General features: G+C 39.8%; 1 protein-coding gene across 1 annotated transcript in view; it reads right to left on the reverse strand.

The window, feature by feature from the left end:
* Ccdc50 (coiled-coil domain containing 50) overlaps positions 1 to 26,142 on the reverse strand; it is a 65,190-nt gene extending 39,048 nt beyond the window's left edge. Inside the window, 1 exon segment of the mRNA XM_037209809.1 lies at positions 25,620 to 26,142. Coding sequence (XP_037065704.1) covers positions 25,620 to 25,668 — 49 coding nt within the window. The 5' untranslated portion in view covers positions 25,669 to 26,142.
* Positions 26,143 to 26,675: the final 533 nt, after the last annotated feature.

A 26,675-nucleotide genomic window follows, 5' to 3' on the forward strand; every position in this document is an offset into this window, starting at 1 on the left:
CCAAGTACTCTCTTTAAACTTGTTTTGAGGATGTAACCTTTTTTATTACTGAGAAATTTAGAAGTGACAGAGCCTAAGTCATTGGATTCTCCTACCTTTTGTGTAGACAAAGAGAAGTATCCCTCCTAGCTCCTCTACAAGCATGCACAGACATATGAACATATCCAAGTGCAAGCAGAAATTCCGTTTCCTTTTCCAACAAATGAACTCATTCTCAAATTTTAGCCAAATATCAAGCATTTAACATCAATTTATTTACAGTGGTAAGAAAAAGTCTTAGTAAGGTTCAAAAGCTTAAAGTAACATTTTGCTAAACTAATTCCACTCAAAAGTTTAGTTAAGCTATATTCTTTTGGTAAGAACTCTTCCTTTCACTCCAGTGTAGCTACAAAATTAATATACACATAGTAAATATAGAGGGGGGGGTGCGCGCGCACGCGCACACACACACACACACACATCAACCTATCCAACACAAGCCAGAAGCACTGCCATATACAAATGCCTAGACTACTAATGTGTTCACTAGAGACTATTTCCTTCAACTCCCCTTTTATGAAATGGTCGAATTTTATGTACTGTCCTTTTTCATGTAAATATCATTAACATCAGATGGAATACTCACTGATTCCTCTGAGAGAGGGGTGTGGCATTGTGTTTGCTTTCAGTCACTCAATGAGGATATTCCAAACATATTCCGTATGGAGAATGTGTGACAGTCACAGCTGACATCTATAAGACTTGCCTGTTTATTTCTCCTAATCATCTAAATATCAAGGTTTATCAACATGCTCTTTTGATTTATGAAGAAACTGAAACAAAAAGAAGGGGCTTGAGCAAGATCCCCTAGCAAACAAACATTATTAATTATATTCACCTCTTCTGGTCTGAAATATTAGTGTGATAAAATTTGAACTGAGATAAATAATATGCATTTCAGAATGTCATAAAGGAGTGGTAGTATTAAATGATAGTTAGAATAATACAATTGTGGGTTTTGGAAGAAAGAAGGAAATTAAATTTCAGAAAAGATGGTATATATATGTACTTATACAGTGCCCCAGAAGAACCAATGGGAGGTAATTTACTTTCCCACAGTCTTTAGTTGGAGTAGGCGTCTACCACCAGCAAGACTCCACCTCAATTAATTCACTCTGGAAAAGCAGTAACGTTAAGGTATCTGCCATGCTTGTTAGGAGACCGACAGCAGAACATTGTAGTCTTTTTTTTTTTTTTTTATTGAAGCAGAAAAATCAAGGATAATTTCCATTATGGGACCTCACAAACCCAGCCTCCTCCACTCTGGTCCTCCATTTCACATCAAAGAATCTCCCCTCAGGGGAGAGATAGTACTAAAGAATTTTAGACTAATATATCTAAGACAGCAGTTTTTAACCTGTGGATGGAACAACCCTTTCTCAGAGGTCACCTAACATCACCACCAAACACAGACATTTACATTGAGTCACAATAGTAGCAAAATTATAGTTACCAAGTAGTGAAAAAAATAATGTTATGGTTGGGGGTCACCACAACATGAGGAACTGTATTAAAGGGTCACAGCATTAGGAAAGTTGAAAATACTTAAGATATATATCACATGTGTATGTATATATGTGCGTATGCGCGCGTGTGCGCAGCAAGATGACTTCAGCATCGCTGGCACCGACATCCACACCAACCCACCATCATCTGTACAACCACTGGCTGAAACAGAAGACCATAAGAGACCTTCAGCCACTGCTCTCTTCACCATCTGGCCAATTTTGAACCTCAAAATAGCAAATAAAACTCTGGATAATTGGTTTCTCTGACAAATGACAAGAGAAAGTTGAAAACAAAGAAATGTCTAAGTGATGTTTGAACAATTATAATGCTGTGGAATGGAGGATGATTGAAGTCATTGATTCTTTTAGTGGCCTAAAAATCCCTTCACATAAAACTAACCAATTCAAACTACATTAGGCTAGAAAGAAGGGAACGAGGAATTTTGGCAGTTGCTGAACAGATAAAATGCACAAGTGCTCTGTCTTCCATTATTTGTCCCAGGTCAAAAGAACAAAGTCAGGGATACTGTTTCTCTGACCAACTCTACAAATCCTATTCTTTACAATATTGCTCCACCTGCCTGGGAAATAGATGATCCTTCCTGGCCAAGATCCACAATATAATTGTATGTGTGTGTGTGTGTGTGTGTGTGTGTGTGTGTGTGTGTGTAATTCAATCACATCTATCCATAATTCAGTCACACATGATCCTTTGTATGTTGTGGGATATCTGTGTGAAGATATGTTGCTGTGATTGGTTTTAATAAAGAGCCAAACAGCCAATAGCTAAGCAGGAGGTATAGGCGGGACTTCCAGGCAGAGATAAGAGGAAATAGGTCAATTAAGGAGCAAGAAAGATAACAACAAGACATGGAGGGAGTCGGACATACATAAAGAAAGGCAAAAAGCCACATGGTAAAATGTGGATAATAGAAATGGGTTAATTTAAGTTATAAGAGTTAGTTAGGAGCAAGCCTAAACTGTAGGCCGAGCTTTCATAATTAAAAGTTAAGTCTCCATCTCATTATTTGTGAGCTGGTGCTCAAAGAAAAATCTGTCTACGTTAGGATGTGATCATACTCTACTGAACTACTCACAAAGCACAAAAAGACTTCTAAAATTTCTTTGTGGAAATCAGAAAAACTAAAACCTTTTATTTCTGTATACTTCTGTATACTGAAAGATCAAGTAATATGAACCCACAGTAAAACTGAGGACACTGGTGTTGGAGAGGTGGTTCGGTGGTTAAAGAGGGCTTATTGCTCTCGTATAAGACACAGGCTCCATTCCCAGTAACCACATGGACGCTCACAACTGTCTCTAAGTCCACTTTCAGGGGATCCAGTGTCTCTCCTGGTCTCTGTGGGTACCAGGAATGTATACAGTACATAAACATAAATACACACAAAACTGTCATATATATAAAATTTTAAAAGTCTAAAATAAAAGGCTAATTAATGATTCCTATTCTTACTGGTTTGAGTTCTCATTTTTATTGGTCTGGTTGCTGCATATATCGAACAAAGAGAAAGGAAAGGCCCGGCAAGTTTGGAAAAGCTCATACACCATTATATGCGATGGGGACATGGTGGGAGGGAGAAGTCTATCCTATTTGCCAAAGCACCAACTGGGTAGAAAAAGCATAATCATCTTTCAATATCCATTTCAAATACCACATTTCCAATAATCCAAACTTATGCCAACACATCTAGCTCGCTCCTAAGCACCCATCTGACATGCTTGCTCTTTTTCAGTGCTGTATCAACATGAGGTTTATATGCTGGTACTGCAGCACTAATGCATGACACAACTATCATTCATCTCGGTCTCCAGCATATGTTGTAAACCTTGAAAGAGAAGGAGTATCTTATGAGTCACTTTATTTCCACTCTGTAACAATGCCTGGATAATGCTTTTTAAATAGAGAATGAGGATAATTTCATTTTACACACACATACACACAAATTTCATTTCCCACCCATATCCATCTAGCATACTGACTCATTCACATTCTCTCCTTACTCAAAACAAGGCTAAGAAGCTTCATGTCTATCAACACTTCTTCAAGCAACAGTGAATTCTGTCAACCCAAATTCAGTATGCTGTATGTGACAGAATCCTAGACATAGGAGATGGTCTACTCAGTGATCAACTCTTGTCTCCTTGGGCCATAATAAAACATACCACTAAATGTATAAAAAAAAATATGATAAACCTGATATTCCAAGATCATGAAATAGTGACACTGCCCAAATGTAGAGCTGTGTGTGTGTGTGTGTGTGTGTGTGTGTGTGTGTGTGTGTGTGTGTGTAAGTCCGTTAAGGCAAGCAGCAAGACTTAGGATGTAGGTGGCACATTGAAGCAATTACAGAACTTCGAACCACTTTCTTGAGTCACTGGTTTGAAAATCTATCCTATGACTCAGAAGTTGATGGTTGCCAAATACGCTTAAAGCTAGAAAATATCAATAAAGCGAATGGAAAACAAAAACAAGTCAAGGTTCACAAGACAAAAACAGAAAGGAAAAGTAACAAAATCTTAAAGAAATCTAGTAATAAAAAGACAGTTCACAGGTAATAGTCCTGCAATAAGGACAACAGACAGACAACGACTTCAGTACTCAAACGTTCCATACCAGCATCCTCAGCAAGGTCCTTCAAAATGCAAATGTAACTGAGAGTCACCATCTCAGTGAGAGCACCAGTGCATCAATTATCAGAAACCTTTAAAACCGAGAAAATGTCAAGAATAAAGGTATTGGATGACTGAACGCATTGCAGTATTTTTAAATTCAGTCACTATTCACAAAAAAGGTGAATAACTTATCACCTCAACCAAATTTTAATTAACAGTGATAATCACAAAAGGTTTCAGTGGTTGTCAAATCAAAGCTTTCCCTGTTCAATCCAAGCAATTATTTATATTGCTCTTAAATACTTCTGTTGCATGAAGCCTTCTTCCTCAAACCAATCTGTTAAGTAACTAAGTAAAATGGTCTTCAGAAAAACACAATCCTCTGGCCTAAAGTGGGTATCCTGTACAGTGGGGTCTCAGTTTCAGCCCAAAGGCATCCACATTCCCTAAAGCACACAATGGAACCACCCTGGCACTATGTATTACAGCTTATCCTTCACACAGATGTCCATCAGTGTATCTTATAAGAGGCTAATCCACAAGCCAAGTATTTATTCTCTGTGGTACAAGCAGAGCCCAATAGTGATCTTGGTGAGCCTTATCGAATACTCTGACTAAAACAGGAATGTCTGACTTTTCAACTTAAGTAGAATTTTTAGAACGTTCCAGAAAGGAAAAGCATAAAAATCTTTGTAATATACTGTAGGATTACAATGTAACTGAAATTCCTTTCTTTTTGGGACATTTCTATTTACCAATTATTTTCCATAAAGGGGGTACCTATAATCCTTTCAAATCATTTTATAATAAAATGTTTTATAGACATATAATAAGATGTGTTTTTACTATAATTTAAATATCTAAATGTAAGGCATCAAACAGGAAAAAAATCAAGCTCAGCAGGTTTTATTGATTCAATATATACTATTCCATTAGAGCTTCTGTGTATTATAAAAAAAACACAAATAAATAAAATTTACATAAATTTTTCTGATTGTTTCTGAAGCAGCAAAGGTAAAATATTAAGAGTAGTTCATTCTTATCACTAGAAAAGAAAATTAAAGCTAGTTCTTTACTTGGAAAAACTGTTTATTAGCATAAAATATGTAAGTAAATTCATGTTAGAACTTAAATAATAAAATGGAAAAATAGTATGTATGAGTTTAAACATATGCACACATACAAAGACACATCCACACACACACAAAACATACAGACATACATAGATACACATAAGACACACATGGGCGCATGCACACACATCCACCACCACCACCACCACCACCACCACCACCACCACCACCACCACCACCACTACCACCACCACCACCACCACCACACAAGGCTAAGAATAGGAGAGATATTTTTAAAGTAAAACAATTTATCTAATCCAAACATTTTCACTATTATGCAATTTATCACAGTAAATTTCTGAGTCACTGTTTTGGGATTTTTTTTCCCCCTCCAAATTCAAAGCTAAGTGTAAAACCAGTAACTTCAACCACTTACTTGGCAAGCAGGACTATAGCTAACCACAGACACAGCAGATTACAGGCCAGCAGTTCTGAAAATGCTGAGATGATACAAGTCATCAAATCAGAAGTACTACTTTAATATCACAAGCCATCTACTTCATTATCAAGACCACAGAGAAAATGGGTAAGGAACTAAAAGAGAAAACGCTGAGTCAGGAATTTCCATCTGATGGAAAATGACTGGGGCTCAGAGCAGCAATGAAAACTCCGGGGGAAGCAACAGGGGGATGAAGAATTGTTACTCATACTAATAACACCTTTTAGAGACGACTTTCCAAAGGTAATTGCCCTTATGAGTTTAGAAAACACAACTCCATCAACTTCCTTTGTTGCAGAAATGAACCTAAATCTACCCTAGGCAAGCTACATTTCAGATCCTGTCTATTCTCAGAAAATGCGGACACACAGACTGATAGCACTACTGAGACTCCAGTAACAGCAGCATGTGCTTTCTCCTGAGATGAGTTCAATCAGAAGATCACCGAAGTGATGGCTGAGCTCTGCCTTCTTTTGGTTCATCCATTTGTCACAGGGCTCCTTCAACACTGCAGTGATGTGCAGTCTACACGGCCCAACACTGGGTAGACAGTATCAGGTGAGAGCTCATGTGAAGACCAAAGGCTGAAGGCTCTATTGAAGTACAATTTATCTCTGACCTAGGGATACAATAATGTCTCACGCTGTACTAGTCACATGGATCTATTTCAGCCTCAGTTAATTATAATCAAAACTTTAAAACTGAGTTCTCAGTTCCATGAACCATGTTTCCAGTGCTAAACTGTTCCATGGGGCTGGTGGTACTAAATAGCTATATATAGTATACAATATATACTATATATAGAATATAGAATAATTTCATTATCAACTAAGTTTTCTTGCATAACAGTGTTCCAGATAATAATTAGATCTGGACAGATGGGACAGTGCTCATTTAGATAAATGGATCAGTCAAACCTGGATTAGGCCCTGTAACATAAATGTCTAAAACCAATACCACCTTTAAGTGTACATATGTTGTGCACATATGTGTGAGTATGTGTGTATCCAGGTACATGTGGGGGTACACCTGTTTTAATCAATATTTCTAAATCACTTTGCAATTACGAGCAATCAGGGGTCTTGAGCACATTGTTGCTCTTGTGTTAGCCAACTTAGCTTCAGATGCTTGTACCATTGAAAAATCAAAGTGGTCACAATTGAAAAAGCATTCTCCTAAATGTTATTGTCTTCCCTGCATTCCGTACACATAATTATGTTTTATATGGTTGATCTACTTTGTAACAATTCAGAAATATTTGAACTTAAAATAATTAAATATTTCTATCGTAAAAATTACTAAAATGGAAGCACCTGTTTTAAAATGTTCATTATTTTCAGATCAATATAAAATTTCCTAACCATCCTTATAAAAAGATGGAGCTCTCACACATTTCCATAGTATATTGTACAACCCTGGTTCTATGAGGTACTCAGTGAATGCACAATGCACAAAGAAGCAGGAAAAGCTAACCAAGACCGCCTCTGTGATTCTCTAACTGAATATTCTGGTAACACATAAGTGTGAACACAAGTTTGCTCATTTGTAGTATGAGAGAAGTAACCATCAGTAAGTACTTAAGCAGTACAGAGCATCATTATTTTAAAGGTATTCATTCTGATAGAAACAGTCACATTGTCTAAAAAATAAGACTATTGTTAACTATAGGGCATCCTCAAAAGAATACGACATTATATAATCAGTAACATACAAAAGGTTTTTTTTAAAGCATTTTTCCTCTAAAATTATCCAGACAATAAGAATCTATTTATCCTACTTTGAGTTTATGTATCTTGAAAGAAACTCCACCCATCTGTTTCCCTCTCTGAGTATTTCTCTGGCACTTTTATGGCCTCTTATGGTTTGGCAACCAGTTCTCTGTTTGCCTTAGCCTAGAAAGAAAAGCCACTCATCTCCTTAAACCTCTGTAGAATAAACCCAGTGGTACTCATTAAAACCCAAAAGATCACATCCAACCCAACTTACCAGAGCAGGGGAAAAACCCTATTGGGTTGTGGCTTCATAGAACAAGAGAGTTGCTCTATGAAGCCTTAAGTACTAGCTCCTAGCTCCTACAAGATTTTTTTTTTTATCCTGAGCCAGACTGTATACTCTCAACTTCTCTTCTGGGAGTATATACTTGGTTAATATGCTTTCCCCTATTATCATTAATAAATTAATTTCAGTAAAAATAAATAACCAATACTCAAAACAAACGAAGTGAAATATCCCTAAAAAAGTTTCCCATCAACTGTAAAACTCACATTTGCATTCTGGTAACTTTCAGAATCTACACAAGTTGCCAGTAACTTTGGAATACGTAAATTAAAAATTAGGTCAGAAACACATGAGCAAGTCTTGAGAGTCCCACAAGTTCACTCTGACATATCATCATATCTCAAAAATAGGTCATATTCATGGATAAAAAATGTACCTAGAAGATACCCTAAGACTGGCACCTTCCTAGAACCAACCCAGTCTCACAATGATGTAGGTATCCACACAGATTAGAACTACTTTCCTAGCTGCCAGACAAGGAGACTTACTTTAAAATTATATATTCTACTCCAGAAATAAAGTCTATGTAGAGACCCTGCAGTAATTGCAAAGAAGAAACTAGCCTGTGTTTCCCAGCATGACCATAACACTGCAATTCAAAAAAAAAATGAGGGAATGCACAAAGCTTTTTAGAAAGGGATTATGTAAATTGAGTGAGGTTAAGTTTTTATTTTTGTTCATATTTTGTTCATTTCTTGAGGAAGAAAACCTTATTAATCTTATTGGTATTCAAATTGCTATGACTATTTAAATTTTTACTTATTTTTATGTGTATGGGTGTGTTGCTTCTAATATGTATATAATACATGTATACTGTGCCTAAGTAGGCCATGAGGACTTTGACTCCCCTGGGACTGAAGGTGGAGATAGTTCTGAGCTTTCATTCCATGTGGATGAGAAGAATCCTATCTAGGTCCTCTGAAAGAGTACCTAGTGTTCTTAACTGCTAAGCTATCTCTCCAGCCCCACATGTGGAGTCTTGATAGCTTTCTTTTCTTAACAAAAGCTGAAAGTCAGCTATTACTATGAAGGGAGAAAGCAAAGCTCACAGAGATAGATTCCAGTAAGGATGCTAAGATACAAGGTAAACAGCACACTGAGTGACAACATTGATATGTTGTGAATTTTGTTTATTATTTCACAGAACTATTTCCAAGGAAAACAAAACATCAGCTTTGGAACTACATGGATCAGGATTCACATATTACTTACTCATCAACTAAAAACCTTAAGCAAATCCTTTAATCGCTCTGTGTCTCATCTGGGAAATATAATTGAGTGGGTACTAAGTTCTAGGTACCAGGAATCTGGTGCATTATGGAACAGTACAACTCCACATAAAATGGCAATAAAATGAATATTTCCATAGGCTAAAAGGATTCTGATAAATATTTGCACAGGTGTTTACTCTGATTTAAGCATTATGTTATGTATTCACGTATATAACAACAGGATATAAGTATGTACAATTATTTATCTTTATACCCACGAAATATTTTCTTTAAATAGGGGCATTTTATTAAAATAAATTATGCCATAGGAAGGGTAAAGTAAATATTTGCCATTTAACAAGAAGTAATTCAATAAAGCCTATTATTAGTGTTGGAGTCATCAAAGTTAATAATGTCTTATAATTAGCTCTTTTCTATTAAGCATCTCTTCTAGACAGGTCTTATTAACTCACTGGTAACTCAGATCTAGGCTTCTACACTGGACTTGGTAGTCACTCTGGGCCTTTAATAATCTGCAGAAATGCTCCCAACTGCTGTGCCGTCTCTCCAGCTCCAGGGGTGGATGCTTGTAGCTAAAGTTTTCCTGCCTTGCCCACAGTCAGGACAAATCTTTGTCACCCGCCAGTCCCACAGCCGCTCAGACCCAACCAAGTAAACACAGAGACTTATTTTTCTTACAAACTGTATGGCCGTAACAGGCTTCTTGCTAACTGTTCTTATATCTTAAATTAATCCATTTCCATAAATCTATACTTTGCCACGTGGCTCGTGGCTTACTGGTACTTTAAATCTTCCTTGTCCTGGTGGCGGCTCCAGGCAGTGACTCCTCCTGCCTTCCTGTTCTTTTATTTCTCCTCTCTGTTAGTCCCACCTAATACTTTGTGCCTAGCCATGGCCAATCAGGTTTTATTTATTGACCAATCAGAGCAACTTGACATACAGACCATCCCCCAACACAGCCAAGTGCAGACCATCTCAGACACCTGCACTCAGGCCCGTGGTCCTAATCATCCTCTATGCAGACCTGCTGGGTAAAGCTACGAGGAACCCAAGAATGGGCTTCCCACAGGACATACAGAACATCCCACAGCAGATGCTTGATAGTTCTTTATTTTCAATGAAGGCTGGACACTCAGTTATGATTATGAGGGGACAGAAGCAGAAGAACCCCTTTGTAACTAACATCCAACAGAATGATAGCACATTTCCAAAACAGAGTAAGTGTAAGTTGAGGGGAAACCAGAACGTCTAAAATGATTAGTTTCACCATTCCAAATTTTCAGTCAAGTGCTTAGGATTAACAATGAAATGCAACATTCTCTATGAAAATCACAGTTACAGTTGTGAAACAGAACAATCATCAAAGCATCACAATTGAAATAAATTACAGTTGCATACTGAGAAGCACAGCTATGCAAAATCCAAGTAACACATTAAAATGTAGAGGAAAAGGTTTCGTGTAACTAAAACTAGATGGATTTTCCTAATTTCTGTATTCTGAATTGCCTCATAATGGAAACTTTCCACATAATCTATATACCATTTTGGTATCTTTAACTGTAGCCAATATGCAGAAATAAAATGACCTTACTGTAACACATAGGTACACCTGCTCCCAGAAAACATGCAGAGTTTTAGGCTAAGTTCTGGCAGCTGACCAACAGTGAATTATGTATGACAGGTTCCTTCTTACTTAAGAGCTTGGGCTGTGGAGGGAAGTCTACAGTAGCCCCATGAACTCATCCAAGACAGGGTGGAAGGAAGCGAAGTTATTCAATATAATGATACAAATCTGTCCACTGTAGCCTACATGAAGGCTGCGCACATATACTAACTGAAGTGCTAACCTTGTCCTGCATCAAATAACTGTTTCCACACTGCTGCTGTGAAGCTATTTCCAGTAACCAAAGCAACCAATACTTACTCTTATTCATCAGTGAACCCCCAAATAACCTTCTGTTGGTAAGCTTTTCCTGTTCTAACCAGCAATCCTCACAAAGCATTCACTATCAGGGTAAAGGGAAACCGTGTTATCAGTCATCAACTGTCTGGTGACTACAAATGAAGACTGCACCTTTTGCTAAAAGGCTTCCTGGGGCTGGAAGCTCAGTTACACTACAGGTGTCTCAGTCAGGGTTTCTACTGTGATGAACACCATCACCAAATGTAAGTGAGGAGGAAAGAGTTTATCTCTTCTTAAAAACTCTCAAGTCACACACAGTCCATCACTGAAGGAAGTCAGGACAGGAACCTGGAGGCAGAAACCAATGCAGAGGCCATAGAGGAGTGTTGTTTACTGCCTTATTCCTAAGGCCTGCTCAACCTGCCATCTTATACACCCCACATGCAATGGGCTGGGCCTTCTCCACACATCAATCACTAATTAAAGAAATGCAGTATAGGCTTCCCCACAGACCAATCTGGCGAAGGTATTTTCTTTTTTCCTTCTTTTTCTGTTTGGGTTTTTAGAGACAGGGTTTCTCTGTATAGCCTAGGTTGCTTTGGAATCTGCTCTGTAGACCAGCATGACTTAGAACTAAGAGATCTGCCTGCCTCTGCCTTCTGGATGCGGGGATTAAAGGCACTTGCCAACAGCCTGGCAGGTAGGAGCATTTTCTCAGTTGAAGCTCCCCCTTCACCAAAGACTCTAATTTGTGTCAAAATGACACAATAATAGCCAGCTTCCTGCATCTTGAACAGAAAAGGGCTGCCTGCATCTTTAACAGAAAGACAAGATGTCCACATACTTTTCTGATGCAGAAAATAGACTTCACTTTTATTGCTCTAGAGTGTGTCTGTGTCCGTGTGTGTGTGTGTGTGTGTACAAGTGTGAGTATTAAAGGTATTTTATTTTATTTTTATTTATTTTTATTTATTTATTTATTTATTTTGGTTTTTCAAGACAGGGTTTCTCTGTGTAGCTTTGCGCCTTTCCTGGAGCTCACTTGGTAGCCAGGCTGGCCTCGAACTTACAGAGATCCTCCTGGCTCTGCCTCCCGAATGCTGGGATTAAAGGTATTTTTATTTTGTTCTGTTTTATGTACTGGAGCCAAGACAAAAGCTCTACTACTAAACTACACTGTCATTTGTTACATAAAAGGTAAGAATTATTTGGAGGAAGGGCTGATAGATAGATAGGTCAGGATACAGTGTTTGCCTAGCAGGTCCAGAGGCCCATGATTCAATGCCCTGCACCAAAAATAAATAAATATTATTTAGAGACTTAAAAAAGGCTTGTATCTCTCTTAGAAATACATTTTTTTCCAGGTAAGACAGTGGACTAGAAGCTATGTCAGAATGAGTGGCTGATTATTGTTAGGAAACAAAGGGGACAGGAATATTTTCTCTCCACCAGCTGTCTCTCTAGTCCCCAGAATCTATTTGCCAATGCCCAAACAAAGTTTCTCTGCCACCAGACCCAAAACTGTCCTCTACCAAGGGACCCACCCTACTTGTTGCTGGGACTGCATGCACCAAATACATCAGCCTCACAGGTGCAGAATCTGGCAAACTCAGGCTAGCAATTAACTGCACAGTGGGTAAAAGAGCTCTTCCATGCAATCTACCAAGCAGTGCAGTGTCGATTTTACAGAATGGGTCTGCAGTGACTGCTGCCAGAGTCATCATAGTGCCTCAACAAGGATGACAAAACCTTGGGAAGTAAACACATGCTCTCAACAATTCTTTAGGCACCACACAGCTATCCTGGCAGATGGCCCTACTATCGTCAATCTGCTAGCTTGAGCTCACAGTTGTTTGTGCCAGGAGTTCCATATGAAAACTCCATACAGAAATGGAACTGGAAACCCAAAAGAGACAAGTATAGGACTGGCAAAAACAAATTTGTCCAGGGTAAAATCCAGACCAGAAGACAAAAGGAATCCATGCTTCTCAGCAACCCATGGAACTTTCTCTAAAGCACATCATGTATGGGACAAAAAAAAGTCTCTATAAATCCATACAAATTGAAGTAACATCGTGTATTCTATCTGACCACAATGAGATAGAACTAGAAACCAACAGCAAGAGAAAGTATAGCAAGTACACAATCATGGAAACTAAATGAAACACTATGGAAAGATGAATGGTACACTGAGAAATTGAGAAAGAAACTTTAAAAAGGTCAGAAATTCGTGAAATAAACAATAAAAAGAATCAATAGATCAGAGCTGGTTCTTTGAAAAGATAAACATTGACAAACCCTTGCACAAATCAACCAAAAGAAAGACAGAAGGCATAAGCTAGTAAAATCAGGAATGAAACAGGAGAAATTAAAAGACACCAAAAAATTTCAAAACAATCATGACATACTTTAAAACTTTACATTTCACTATACTGAAAAATTTAAAAGAAATGGGAGGAGATCTATGAAAACTAAACCAGGATGAAGTAAATCATTTAAAAAGATTTATACATGCAATGAAGTAAAAGCAGTAATTAAAAACCTCCCTACCACACAAAGTCAGGTCTAGATTAATTCAGTACAGAAGTCTACTAGACCGTCGAAGAAGAACTAATGTCAATACTCCAAACCTTATTCTGTAAAATGGCAATGGGGGCACACTTCCAAGCCTTTGACAAAGCCAGTGTCAACCAATACCATCCCATGTAAAGACACATCCTAAACAGTTGTAACATGATCTCCCTGATCAATAAAGATGCAAAACTGTCAACAAAATGTTTGTAAAGCAAATTCAAGTACACATCCAAAAGACCAAGTTAGGGACATGGGTGTAACTCATATATATATATAAATCAAGGACAGAAATCATCACGCAGTTATCTCACAGACACAGGAAAGACCTTTGATACAATAAAACATCCACTTATGATAAAAGAAAATCCTGAGGAAGACTAGGAACACAAGAATCATATCTAAATACAATAAAGGCTTTATACCACAAACTTAGGACTACTATCACATGTAATTGCAAAAATCAAAGCATTCCCACTGAGATCAGGGACAAGACAAAGGGTCCACTATATTCACTTCTATTCAATAAAGCACATGGATTCCCAGCTACAGAAATAAAATGAGAAGAAAGTAAAAGGGATTAGATATAGAGGAGGAGGAGGAAGTCAAAGTATCCCTTTGCAGATAATACTATTCTGTACATGAGAGATCCCAAGGTCCCCAAAGAAACTCCTAGAGCTGATAAATACTTTCAGTAAAATGACAGATACAAAAACTAACATACCAAAGACAAAAATCACTGAGAACAAAATCAAGGAAATAATCCCATTCACAATACCCTACATAAAATTAAAGACTTTGGAATAAACCTAACACGGAAATCAAAGACTTAAAAAATGAAAACTTTAAAACGTAAAGAAACTGAAGAAAATACAAGATGAATGATCTCCCATCTTTATGAATTGGTAGAATATTGTGAAGAGCAAACTACAGATTCCACGTAAATCCACCAAAATTCCAACTACAACTCTTCACAGAAATAAAAAACAAAACAAACAAACACAAAAGAAAACAAAACATAAACAATCTTACATGCATAGGGAAGCAAAAATCATCCAGGATTGCCAAAGCCGTCCTGAGCAATACAGCACTGCTGGAGGTCTGCATGCACGTTCTCAAGCTATACTACTACAGCAGTAAAAACCAGCCTGGCACAGGCACAATCCACACCTACAGATCAAAGGACCAGACAGAAGAACACACACCTACAGCCATTTTTCATCAAAGATACCAAAAATACACATTGAAGAAAAGACAGCTCCTTCAACAAATGATGCATGGAAAACCAAGTAGCTACGTGTAGATGAAAGAAACTTGATCCTCATCTCTCACCCTGCAAAAAGATGAATACACGTTGGTTACTTAACATATATTGGTCTGCCCCTGCATGCACATGAGTGCAGAAAAAATTGACTCTTGGCCTGGAGAGATAGCTCAGTGGTTAAGAGCACTGGCTACTCTTCCAGAGGACCGGTTATGTCCAGAGCACTGGCAGCTCACTGTTGTTACTTCAGGGAGAGGGACTCATATCAGTTAAGAGATTTGGCAGAAGATCCAAATTCAGCTCCAGGCACCCACATCAGGAGGCTCATAACCACCCATAACTCCAGCTCCAGAAATACCTTAGGCCTCTGACCCCCACAGAACCTGTATTCATGTAAACACACCAACACAGTGACACACACATATACACAGAATCAAAAGTAATAAAAATAATTCTTTAAAAAGAAACAAGTTTAAAAAGGAAGAGGAGAAATCAGGGGGAAGGCATGAAGTTGGGAGGGGATGTGATAGGGAAGAGGGTCTGAACAGAGCTGAAGGGGAAGGAGCGGATACGATCAAAATACACTGTATTCATGTAAGGAATTCTCAAGGGTATATTTATAACATTTGTGTTTTTAAAGGAGTGCTAAGTTTTCTTTTGCCACTTAAACTAAATGAGATCATACTAAAATAAGTACAAATTAAACATAACTAAAGCAAAAACCCTTGAGCTACTTTGGATTATTATTTTCCCCTTCTTTTCATCATAAACCATTATAAATTTACAACCTGCACATAATTTTTGTCCTAATATAAAGCTTTCAAAATTATTTGCTATTATCTCCCTTTATTTCTAAAAGCACTTAATCTACCTATTTACCTTAAATGGTTTTTTAATATTCTTTATCCAAAAAAAAAAAAAATACTAATGAAGAAAATAGTACACATAAGAATTCTAAGTTTAAATGCAACACTATCTAAAAAACTATATTTTCTGGTATCAACAATGATACTGGCACATCAATTACTGGATAATATTTTACCAGGGTCTCACAAAGCTAACATTAATCTTTAAACAGATTTGTCTATTCCCTTGAATGAACCCAAATACAAAACTTTAGATATCTGAAAGATGAGACAATTTGTATAAGAAAAAGTGAACATGATTTAATCCTCGTTCCCATTGCTACCCTAGTGAATTCATGAGCAGGATCCTAGCTCTTACTCTACTAGTAGTTCAATTACACCAGATCTTCCTGCCCAGGAAAACACACATTTTTCTAGAGTACTATCTAGGGTACAAAACTGTAAAACCTAGTGAAGGCAGTCAGCTTGCAGCCTAGTCAACAGACCAGCAGACCATTCAGAGAATGGGGCAGGCTGTTCCAGGAGTAAGTACTTCAAAGGGGGCTCAGGAGACATACGGGAAAGGGGCAGCTCAGACTTCCAGACAATCACTTGAGCTAGGCTAGGCAGGCCAGGGATTGTGAATGGAGAAAGGCTCCATCTGCAAAGTGGAAACATCAACTCCAGGCAGAGAGCTACGATTAGGGCTCACTGAAACAATGCTGGTGTGATTACCAAGTGACCTGGACAGCAGTAACAGCAGACGGAATGTCCACCACTCTACTGCACAAAATGTCAAGTTCTAGGAGAACTCTCACAGCAAGCTCATGGATTTGGCCCAGGAAACATTAGCTCTGAGGAAAAGATAAGGAAATGGGAACCAGAAGACAGGACTCATTTCTGAGTTGCTAGAGCAGTAATTCCTAACCTTCCCAATGCTGTGACCCTTTAACATAGTTCCTCATGTTGTGGTGACCCCCAACCATAAGATTATTTTCATCGCTACTTCATAACTGCAATTTTGCTACTGTTGTGAATTGTAATGTAAATATCTGTTTTCTGATGGTCTTAGGCGACCCCTGTGAAAAGGTTCTTCGACCCCTATGGGGTCATGACCCACAGGTTGAGAACACTGCTACAGTAATCACAAAGAAGAGAGACAAAACCAGGCCTTACAGATCTAGGCACAAGGTAATTTCCTTTACAAAGAAGTTTCTCAACAGAATTGAAATTTTATGCTGCAAGCAGATGTCAAATTCAATTTACTGTTATGTTGGAACAAATATTGCAAAGTAATTCTAGGGGAGGCTCAGTTACAGGCAAAGTATGTAGCAGAGATGGGTACAGCAAAGGAGTAGCCTCCTACACCTGATCTTAAAACAAAAAAAAATGAGAGTTACACATTGCTCGTGGGGAATCAGAAACGCACATATTTCTTAGCACTCCTGTGTGGCAAAATCAGTTCGCCATCTGTTCCCCACATTTTTAGGGAATACACAGGGAAACCCCTAAGTAGAGAGCAAGCAGAGAGCTAACTAAAGACAAGGAAAGTCTTTGTAAACCTGGTACTAAATGCATGAGGTCTCAATCATTTCTACTGCATTTTTTTAGTGCACACTTCATATTTCACTTAATAACTACAAACTTAAAAACAAATTAGGACCATCAAAACAGTCTTGGGAGACACGTAGCCTTCAGGTTTCACCAGCCAATGAAGCTTTGCATTTACACAGCCAGGAAGGGTTTCTAGCAAGGATCCTACTCCGTCATCATATCCCACGCCCCCTTCCTGTGGATAACTTTCACGTATCAACTCTATGGAGCTTTAATGGAGAAACAATAAAAACAACAAAAGGACACCTTCTTGCTCATGCACCGTCCACCAACTGGTATGAGTGAGGACAACCTTGATACAGAATGCCTGACATGCGACACAGGGAGGCCGTCACAAGTCACCTGGAAAGCACATGCAAGCAAGGGAATGGGCAGCATACATGGGGCCAGCAGCCTCAGGTGCTGGAGCCCAAGAGCAAAGGATGGGTGAGAGGACAACACAGAAGCCTTGGAGGAAACACCAACCTAGAGGCCACAGTCCTTTAATGTCAGCAACCAAAAAGTAGTGACTTTGGTGTGGGAAGGTACTCTGCAGGCTACCAACAGAGAAACGGAAATACAAACCCAGCCACAAAACCTTTGACCCTTTCATCCGCCCTGCCTGCAAAACTGCTGAGGCAAGGCTGGCACAGAACTTGTGAGGTTGGCCAACTAATGTCTGCTGAGTTAAGACCCTCTCTACGGGATGGAACCCATACCCAACATGGCTGTGGTAACCAGGAACCAGAGGCTAGATAGCCCAAAGACCTAGGGTAAAACCAAATGCTACTGGTCTTAAAGTATCAATAAAATGACTCCTAATGATATTCTGTTATACTCATAGATCAGTGTCTTATTCTGTCACCATCAGAGAAGCTTCCTCTAGCTGCAGATGGAAAGAGATGCCAAGACCCACAGCCAGATATCATACAGAGAGAGAGAAAGACCGTGAAACACACAGTTCTAATTGGGATTTCTCTATCCAATCCCTCCCCTCAAAGCTCAGGGAACCCCAAGGAAAAGGAGACAGAAAAAGTGTAAGAGCAGAGGGGATAGAGGACACCAGGAGGACTAAGCAAGTCCTATATGAACTCGGACTGAAGCAGCAAGCACAGGGCCTACGTGGGTCTGCACCAGGTCCTCTACACAGATATCATAGCTTTTAACTTCGAAGAATGTGAGAACGAATGAGTGTCTCATTCCTGGGCCTGCTCTTGGGACTCTTTCTCCTGTTGGGTTGCCCTGTCTAGCTTCAAAGTGATGTTCTTTGCTTTATCTCACTATATTTTATTCTGTCCTGTTTGGTTGTTATCTCTTAGAAGCCTATTCTTTTCTAATGACAGCCAGAAAGGGGACTGGGGGGTCTGGAGGGGAGAAGAAGTGGAGAGGAGCTGGGAGAAATGGAGGGAGGGGAAACTATAACCAGGATATAACCTATGAAAAAAGAATCTATTTTCAATAAAAGGAAAAAACAACAACAAAATAAAAGAATGAGTTGCACATACAATACAGCCCCGTTTAAAATGAAGCCAGACAACAGACCTCTGGGAAAACAGTAGAAGCAGACCTCAACTGAGAATCCTGCTATCACTGACAAAACAAGGAACGTTTTGTAGGCAAAGCCAGAATGTGGCCTATAAATGAAGACACTGACACTTTCTAAAAGAGCTGCTAGCCCAGATGTGAGGACAAATGAGAACCACAAAAGGGAATTAACGGAGCCTTAACTGAGTCCTTTCTCTGCCTCGTTTCCCAGTGTCCTCAAAATCAGAGAATGTGATTCTTAGTAAATGTGAGTGCCTCTACAGTCAGGAAACAAGACTGATTATGCTGCTGATGCAGAGACAGAAGGGATGGAAGCACAGACCGATGCCATTCACACTTCTACTATATTCATGTCTAGAGTAAACTGAAGGAAACTAACCCCATCTTGAAGACTCAGTACAAAGACAAAGCAAGAAAGTCCAGTGGTGACCTCCCTGGTTATCTGTCCTCTCTGTCAGTAAAGCGCTTCTTCTGCAAATGTCTATCAGATGGAAAGCTTTCAAGGTTTGGTGGGAAGCTGGTCTAGGTACACCTCTGGCACAGTCTCTGAAGTAATACTTCACCTATGCAAATGCACAGAAGAGATTTTGAAAGCAGCCAATTTCTGAGCAATAAGCTAAAAGAGAAATGAGCAAATCTATTTTAAGAGCTGAGTCTCCTGGGACTAGGTCTGTAAGTCAGTGGTAGAACGTCTGCCTGGCATGGGTAAAGCCCCGAGTTTGATATCAAAGTAAGGTTACAATAGTGTTTGTACTAAGTTTAAAGATACCTTTTGTTTGTACTTTATAAAGAACTGTCTCTGCCATGACTGCCCCTACAACACGTTACTTGCTGAAATTTCAATTTACAGCCTTTATAAATCAAATTGTCTTTTGCACCATTAAAACCTCAGAAAGCACCCTCTGTACACTTGCTGGAAAAGCATATATATGGTCACTGCAAAAGCTCTAAACATTCAAGCATCCTTGGACTGAGGCTGCAACAATATTCTCCATCTGTATTTTCCAAATGCTCAATGTATAAGTAGTCTTGTGTATTAACACAACTTCCTGGAACCATCTCCAAGAGATCTACCTGACATTTAAAGGGTTACATATAGGTATTTAATAAAGCTGCACACAATGCTGTGATATTAAATGAAAATTTAAAACTAACTTCATTTGTAAATTGTATTGATGTACAGTCAGAATATATAGAGAATTGTCCAACTTCAATCAGAAGTCTATTTACAAAACTAGGCAAACTTTTTAAATAGACTCTACAACTATTCACAACCATATACTAAAACAAATGATACTTGACTGTATGTAAATCATAAGGCAATGAACTCTACTGAAAAAGGAAGCAAAGGAAAAGGAAGAAGAGGTGCAATATGAAAACAAGGACTGTGTAAACCATAAGGTTTTCATGACATTATGGTCACCAACTACCCTGTGCACACATCTTCATGCTTGTGAGTACGTGAGTGTGTACCCACTTTTAAATGAAATGGTGTCAAAGGAAAGAGTTCTTATTTGTCATCTGTTAAAAAAACAAAAAGGATCTGAACACTCATTTACACTAGTTTCATATTTCAAACATCTGAATAATCTCCTGGATATAAATAATCTCTGGAATACAGTCCTCCTGAATATAAAACCAATTACCCTTTGTAGGTCTTATCAGAGATCTAGGTGTCCTAATTGTCTATTTATGCAGCAAGGACACCTTTAAGTGTGTCACCAGTTAAAACCGTCCATCCAGTGGCACTAACAGTGACTACCTCTCAAAGTGCTTTCGGTCACTGAAGTAAAATTCATTTATCTGGAAAATGCATATAGGAAGTAAGGAAAGACCACGAATTATGATTTTCCTTAAGGTTTAATCCCTTAAAAAGTTTAATTGTAGACAGTTTATATCCTTAAACATTAACCCTTTCATGAAGACTGAGTATACAAGAAAAAACAAGTGTTTGTTTTTTCAAGCAGAGAAACACTGAGGCAAAAGTGTGACTTTCAGTAACTCATGCAATAATTTATTTGCTCAAACATGAAAAAAAAATGTTCAGTTAAAAAATAAAGGCTATGAAGCATCATAGGAAAAATTATCCCCAAAATAACTCCTCAGAAAAATCCCTGAAACAGTCTAGTCATGCATAATTTTCATTCCACTTTTTAAACATGGTAACACTACAGGAAGCACTTCAGAAGTTCTACTTAGACATACACATAACAATTCAAAAGGAAAATGTGGGGAGGAGGGGAGGAAAGGGGAGAGAAGGAGGGGAGGACTGACAGCAGCAAATCCCACTAATGACGTCACTTGTTCAGTCCTACTACTCATTGCCATCCCTGGTTCCCAAGTTCCATAATGAAAAGGAATACTTTGCCAGCATACATAGTTCGTAGTGTTTTCTATTCTATCTTTTAAAAAATGACAGTGAGCTTTATGTTTTATAAATGGCAATTATATTCTCTATACCTGCAGGATTGTGGAGGTTTGTGTGTGTGTGTGTGTGTGTTTGTTGTTGTTTTCTATTTTACAAACAACTGTCACTTATTCATTCAAGAAACTATTACTTGCCTACATAGTGCAATAAAGTGATGGGCTTTTTACCTCTTTAAGCAGGAGGTATTTTTAGAACACATATGACTGTAACTTGTACAAGTTTGTTTTGTTTCTGAGAAAGGTCTCACTATGTATCTCAAGATTGACTCAAATGTATAATCCTCCTGCTTGTTGAGATTACAGGCATGGCACAGACAGCTCAATCTGGGGGGGGGTGCACATTTAATCACAGCACTAGGGAGGCAGAGGCAGGCAGATCTCTGTGAATTCAAGGCCAGCCTGGTCTACAGAGCGAGATCCAGACAGGCACCAAAACTACACAGAGAAACCCTGTCTCAAAAAACAAAAAAGAAAAAGAAAGAAAACAAAACAAAAAACAAAAAACTCCAAGAAGCATAAACTGTACTCAAAATCAGAAATAACTCCATGCAGTATAAACTGCAGTCAAGATTCACAGCCATGTATAGCCCAGGGCACTTGTATTATGGAGCTACCCTCACACCTTATATGGCAATGAGCAGATTTATTTAAAAATCTATTTGTGGAGGCTGGAGAGATGGCTCAAATGTTAAGAGCACTGGGTGCTCTTCCAGGAGCCCTGTATTCAATCTCCAGAACCCACATGGCAGCTCATAGCCCTCTATAATGCCAGTTCTAGAGGTTCCGATGCCCTACTTCTGCGCTCCTCAGGCACCAAGTACCCACAAAGTGCAGATATACATGCAGACTACACACCCAAATACATAACATAAAAAAATGATTTTTTAAAAAATCTGTCCATACAGCTCCCAAATTGTGTCACACTGCTTTGTACTTAAGAAAATAATGGTTTTAGTATAATTTTATTCCAATATTATTTCCAAAGCCAGAATATAAAGCAAGAAATTTCTTCTTTGTATGTTTTACATGTTTATATTAGATGAATTCTACTTACAAGATATATGTGTATATAAATGTGTATATATGTATGTCTGTATGTAGAAGTGTATGTCCTTCTAAATTCAATGGTGGCATTATTGGCATGTGATATAACTAAAAGGAACTATGGCTTTAGAAGCCTATAGTCTGAGAAGGAATCTGAAAGAGTTACATTATGATAGACTTTCTAAACATATAGGGAACATCTAAAATACGTGTACTCATTCAGTTATTCATTCAATCACATATTCAAATATTGCCTGAATAATTGCTGGTTCCATAAAAGTCATGGATGTAGATGAGAAGAATACAGTGAGACTAAAAAAAGTTTCAAATAGACAAATCAGGGTCTCATTAAAAAAGTCACACTCTGCTGTGGATCTTTGAAGAAAAAGAAAGGTAAACTCACCCTGGAACCAGACAAATGCTGATACCATATCAGCTGCTGAAAGGGCAGGCATTAAGTGTTGGATCTCTGGAACTACAGGGTAATTTGCCGTGCCAGGCACTGTTTTAAATATCTTCCTCTTGCAGTTCTGAAGTTACACCATTCATTTAATTTACCCCACTGTGCCACCTGGGAGTCTTAGACTGAAAATCAACCAGCACTTTCTAGGGATGACTCTTTGTATAGCTATTTCTAAAACTGTATTAAATTTTATTGATTATAAAAAAGCATTGGCTCATAAACAGGGCCTATACGCTAAAAACAGGTCACTCCTGGGTGCACTGATTTTAGATGTTAAGCATGTTGCTACTCACATGCACACAATGGGGTGGAGGGTGCAGATTATTATGGACGAGGCAAACGATGAGCCTTGCATCTGAACAATAAGAACACCAAACAAGATTTGGAGAACCACTGAATGGAAAGAAAAAGAGAAGACTGACAGAGAAGAGTCGTTTTCCATTACAAAAGTATATGGATGTTCCAAATCTACTTTGATTAGGAAACAGGAATGTACTGACGTTTAGCTGACTCAACTCTTTTCACCTGTATAAACTCAAATGTCTTTGTCTCCTAATTTGTTGGTTTTGGCATATACACTTCCAAGTTGTGTGTATAAAGGGTCTTCCCAAGGAAGCTCTGACATCCATAAAACCATAACCTAGGCAAGACTTGGAAATATTCCGGTACCCTGATCTCTGTTCTTGATACATCAAAGATCAAAGTGTCCTACCTTCTCTTAAAGAAAGGGCAGTGGGAAGGGCACACACTTTCTTCCCAGCCTCTATTGGAACCACCCATAATGTCAACTGTAATTGTACATAAACTCACCAAGGTTTAAACTCAAAAGAAAAATGGAAAACACAGATAGAAATCTTCTTAATGAAATTCAAAAACCTGAACCAAAATATTAAGCAAAGTGCTACTAAATCCCATGGACTTAGCTAAGAGTTTTCGGGCTATACAGCGTCAGGGCATGCTCTGCTTCATCATGGGCACCTTCGAGATCTCCTTAATTAGGGGGAAGATATTGTTAGGTGGTAACTGGGCCATAATTAAGAATTATATGAAAGAAAGATACAAGTTATTAGACTTGACTACTTCCCAGATCAAAACCTCCCCACTGTGGGGGAGCTCCTAGTAAAGCCATCATGTCCTTTGATGATCTTAGCGCCAGAGAAGCAGGTGCTCCCAAGGACAATGATCTCAACAGCTTCTGACTCCTTCCAAGGGAGCAAGCAGCAAATCCCAATTTAACAAAGTCACGTGAAAGAGCCACACTACATTTCCTCATCAATTTATCAGAGTTTGCCAGGCATGTTATCCAGAATGAAAACCAACGGGAATGTATTAAAACTCTTAGTGTTTGGGGATGAAAAACAGTTTTAGATGGAAAGTGTGGAACTCCTGGAGAAATAAGATACTAGCACGAATGAGGCATGTCTTAGTAAGAAATCAGAAGACCTCAGGTTTTCAGAGCACACACAAACATTGAGTTCTTTCCAGGTCACTGATACAAGATGGAGGGTTGGTTGGGGAAGGCACAGCACCAGGGAGCTGAAACTTGGTGTGTCAGGCTTTGTTTGATGTGTCAGGCTTTGTTTGAACTCCAAGTCTCATCCTCCTCCACAACAGCTACAAAAATGAGAGTACTACCAAGGGAACACTTTTTCTTCAGACATAAAACCAACCAACACACATTTACACAAAACCCCTATCTGGCAAGAGTCAACCTCTGAGAGACAAGCTCTAAGACAGGTCTCATGGTCAAGAACCCATCTGTCTTCCCCAACATTCAGCTCCTTAGTCTCGGTGAACTAAAAACTGTAATAACCAAAGTCAAGCTAAGAACCTAAACGCTGGAAAAATACTAACACTAAAAGCTTAGCCTGAGGACATTATTACCCTTTAGAAACAAAGGAGCAGATCCAAATCTACTACGCTTTGAACATAAAATCATTGACTACCAGCCACTGGCTCCTTTGAAACTCTGGGGCAAATGCAGCCAAGCAGTCACTAATAGTCCTGGGATTTCTAGGTTGGCCTGAGCAGGACCATTTGAGTCACATTAAGTTAGCAATTAAACCCCAAGTCCCAAGAAAACAAACTCTTTATCACTTCCACACGCCCCATGGTTTGCCACAGATCCCAGATGAAACAAATGGTATCCATAACAAAGGCCCCTGTAGAACAACTTCTGGCTCTGCCACAGCCCTCTTGAACAGTCTGGGTTTTGAAATGCTTAAGTCTGGAACTTCAATGCTTCCTAAGACTAGCGAGCCAATGAGTGAGGTTAAGGTGAGTCAGTAACCAAAATAATTAAAAAAGAAAAAAAAAAAAAATGCTAGGCCGGAGGGCATGTGATGAAGGCTATTTGCAGTGCTAGGCCTGGCCAGGACTAGTCAATCTTATTTTCCTGGACTTCAACGAAGGGAGCCATGAAAAATGAGGGTCACACAACACTCCCTTTCATTCTGGTCTTCATTAAAAAGAAGGGGAGACAGGCTTCTAAGGACTCGGGGGTCCATCCATTTAAGGCCATTGCAAGCCTGCAATGTTAAAACCTTTTCGGAAGGTGAGAAAGAGCCAGCCAGACCCTAGGCTAGGAAAAGGAGGGAGAGGGGAGGAGAAGGGAGAGAAGGAAGGAGGGAGGGAGTCGAGGAAAGAAAGGAGGGAGAAGAGGGGAGCAGAAAGAGCAGAGGGTGAGGGTCATGTTTCAAAACAAAGACTCCACTCTGAACACCCCCTGGCCCTGGCCAGCCTGGCTGGGCTGTGGTTTCTACTACATTAAGCGTCCTTTGGACAGAACAAGGCCGCGCGCGGCCCGGGCCGAGGGCCTCCCGCAGCCCCGGGCGAGCCAGGCCGGGTCGCCGCGCGCGTGGCCAGCCCCGCGCCACCCGGTGCCACCCCGCGCTGCCCAGGACCCCCGAGGCCCGGCCTACCTTCCTTCACGCCCGGCAGCTTGGACTGATCGACACTCACGTCGGCCATGGCGGCCGCACGGCCCCGGGCGCACGGAGACCTCGGCGCACGCCCACCCCGCGGGCCCCGGCCGCAGCCACCCGCGCGCCCCGGCCGGGTCGAAGCCAAATTCCCCCGGGCCGGAAATGCACCGGAGTCCAGTACGGAGGGAGAGAGGAGACAGAAAGGCGGCGGCGGCGGCGGCGGCGGCGGCAGCAGCGGCGGGGGGGCGGGAGCTGCAGGGCTGCACCGCACGCACAGGCGTGCGAGCCAGACCGCCTCCTCCTCGCTTGTGTGCCTGCCGCGCCCAGCCCCGGCCAGCCGGCCGCAGCTCCCTGTCCTGGAGGTCCCGGGACCGGACCGCAGGTTGCACCTGCCAGCCCGACGGGGATCGGTCCTGTCTGAGAACCTCTCTGAGATTGGAGACTTAAATAAATGCTTACTGATTGCCAAGCCCGCTCTCTTGTATCTAGGGTTTGAGCGTATATATGCATCTTGGAAAAAAAGGGGGAACCACACATTGAATTGAAGCACACAGAATTAATAACGATTCTGGGCCCTTCGGGGGGGGGCGGGGGGGAAGAGTGTTCACAACCACCCGGGAGAAATGAGTCATCTTCATTCAGCAATAACCAATAAATGTCTACCAAATCTGATGTTCGGTATTGGGGTGGCGAGGTTGTGACTTGTATCTGGCTTCCCACTGTTCCAACATGCCATGCACTGGTCTGTAATTCTGACATTTGTGTTTCCCTGAAATGGGCCGGCTTTCGTGTGGATATGCTTTTCCCCCGTGGGTACGCATTCACTTTCCTTTGGGAACTGTCTCATCTGAAGGGAACATGTCTGCCTGAAATTTGTGTCATCACTGCTCTTATCTTTCAGTCCATTAGTCCACAAGCCATGCATATTTATTAAAGAATGGGTGTGAGACCAAATCGGGTGGAGCAGACTGCTTCCCAGGGCTTGCTACATAAAGGGCAGGGTAGCAAATTAGTATTCTGTTTCCTGAGTGAAAGGTCACTCTTACTAGCAGA

Source organism: Peromyscus leucopus, chromosome 12, assembly GCF_004664715.2.
Source record: "Peromyscus leucopus breed LL Stock chromosome 12, UCI_PerLeu_2.1, whole genome shotgun sequence".
In the NCBI taxonomy this organism is placed as follows: domain Eukaryota; kingdom Metazoa; phylum Chordata; class Mammalia; order Rodentia; family Cricetidae; genus Peromyscus; species Peromyscus leucopus.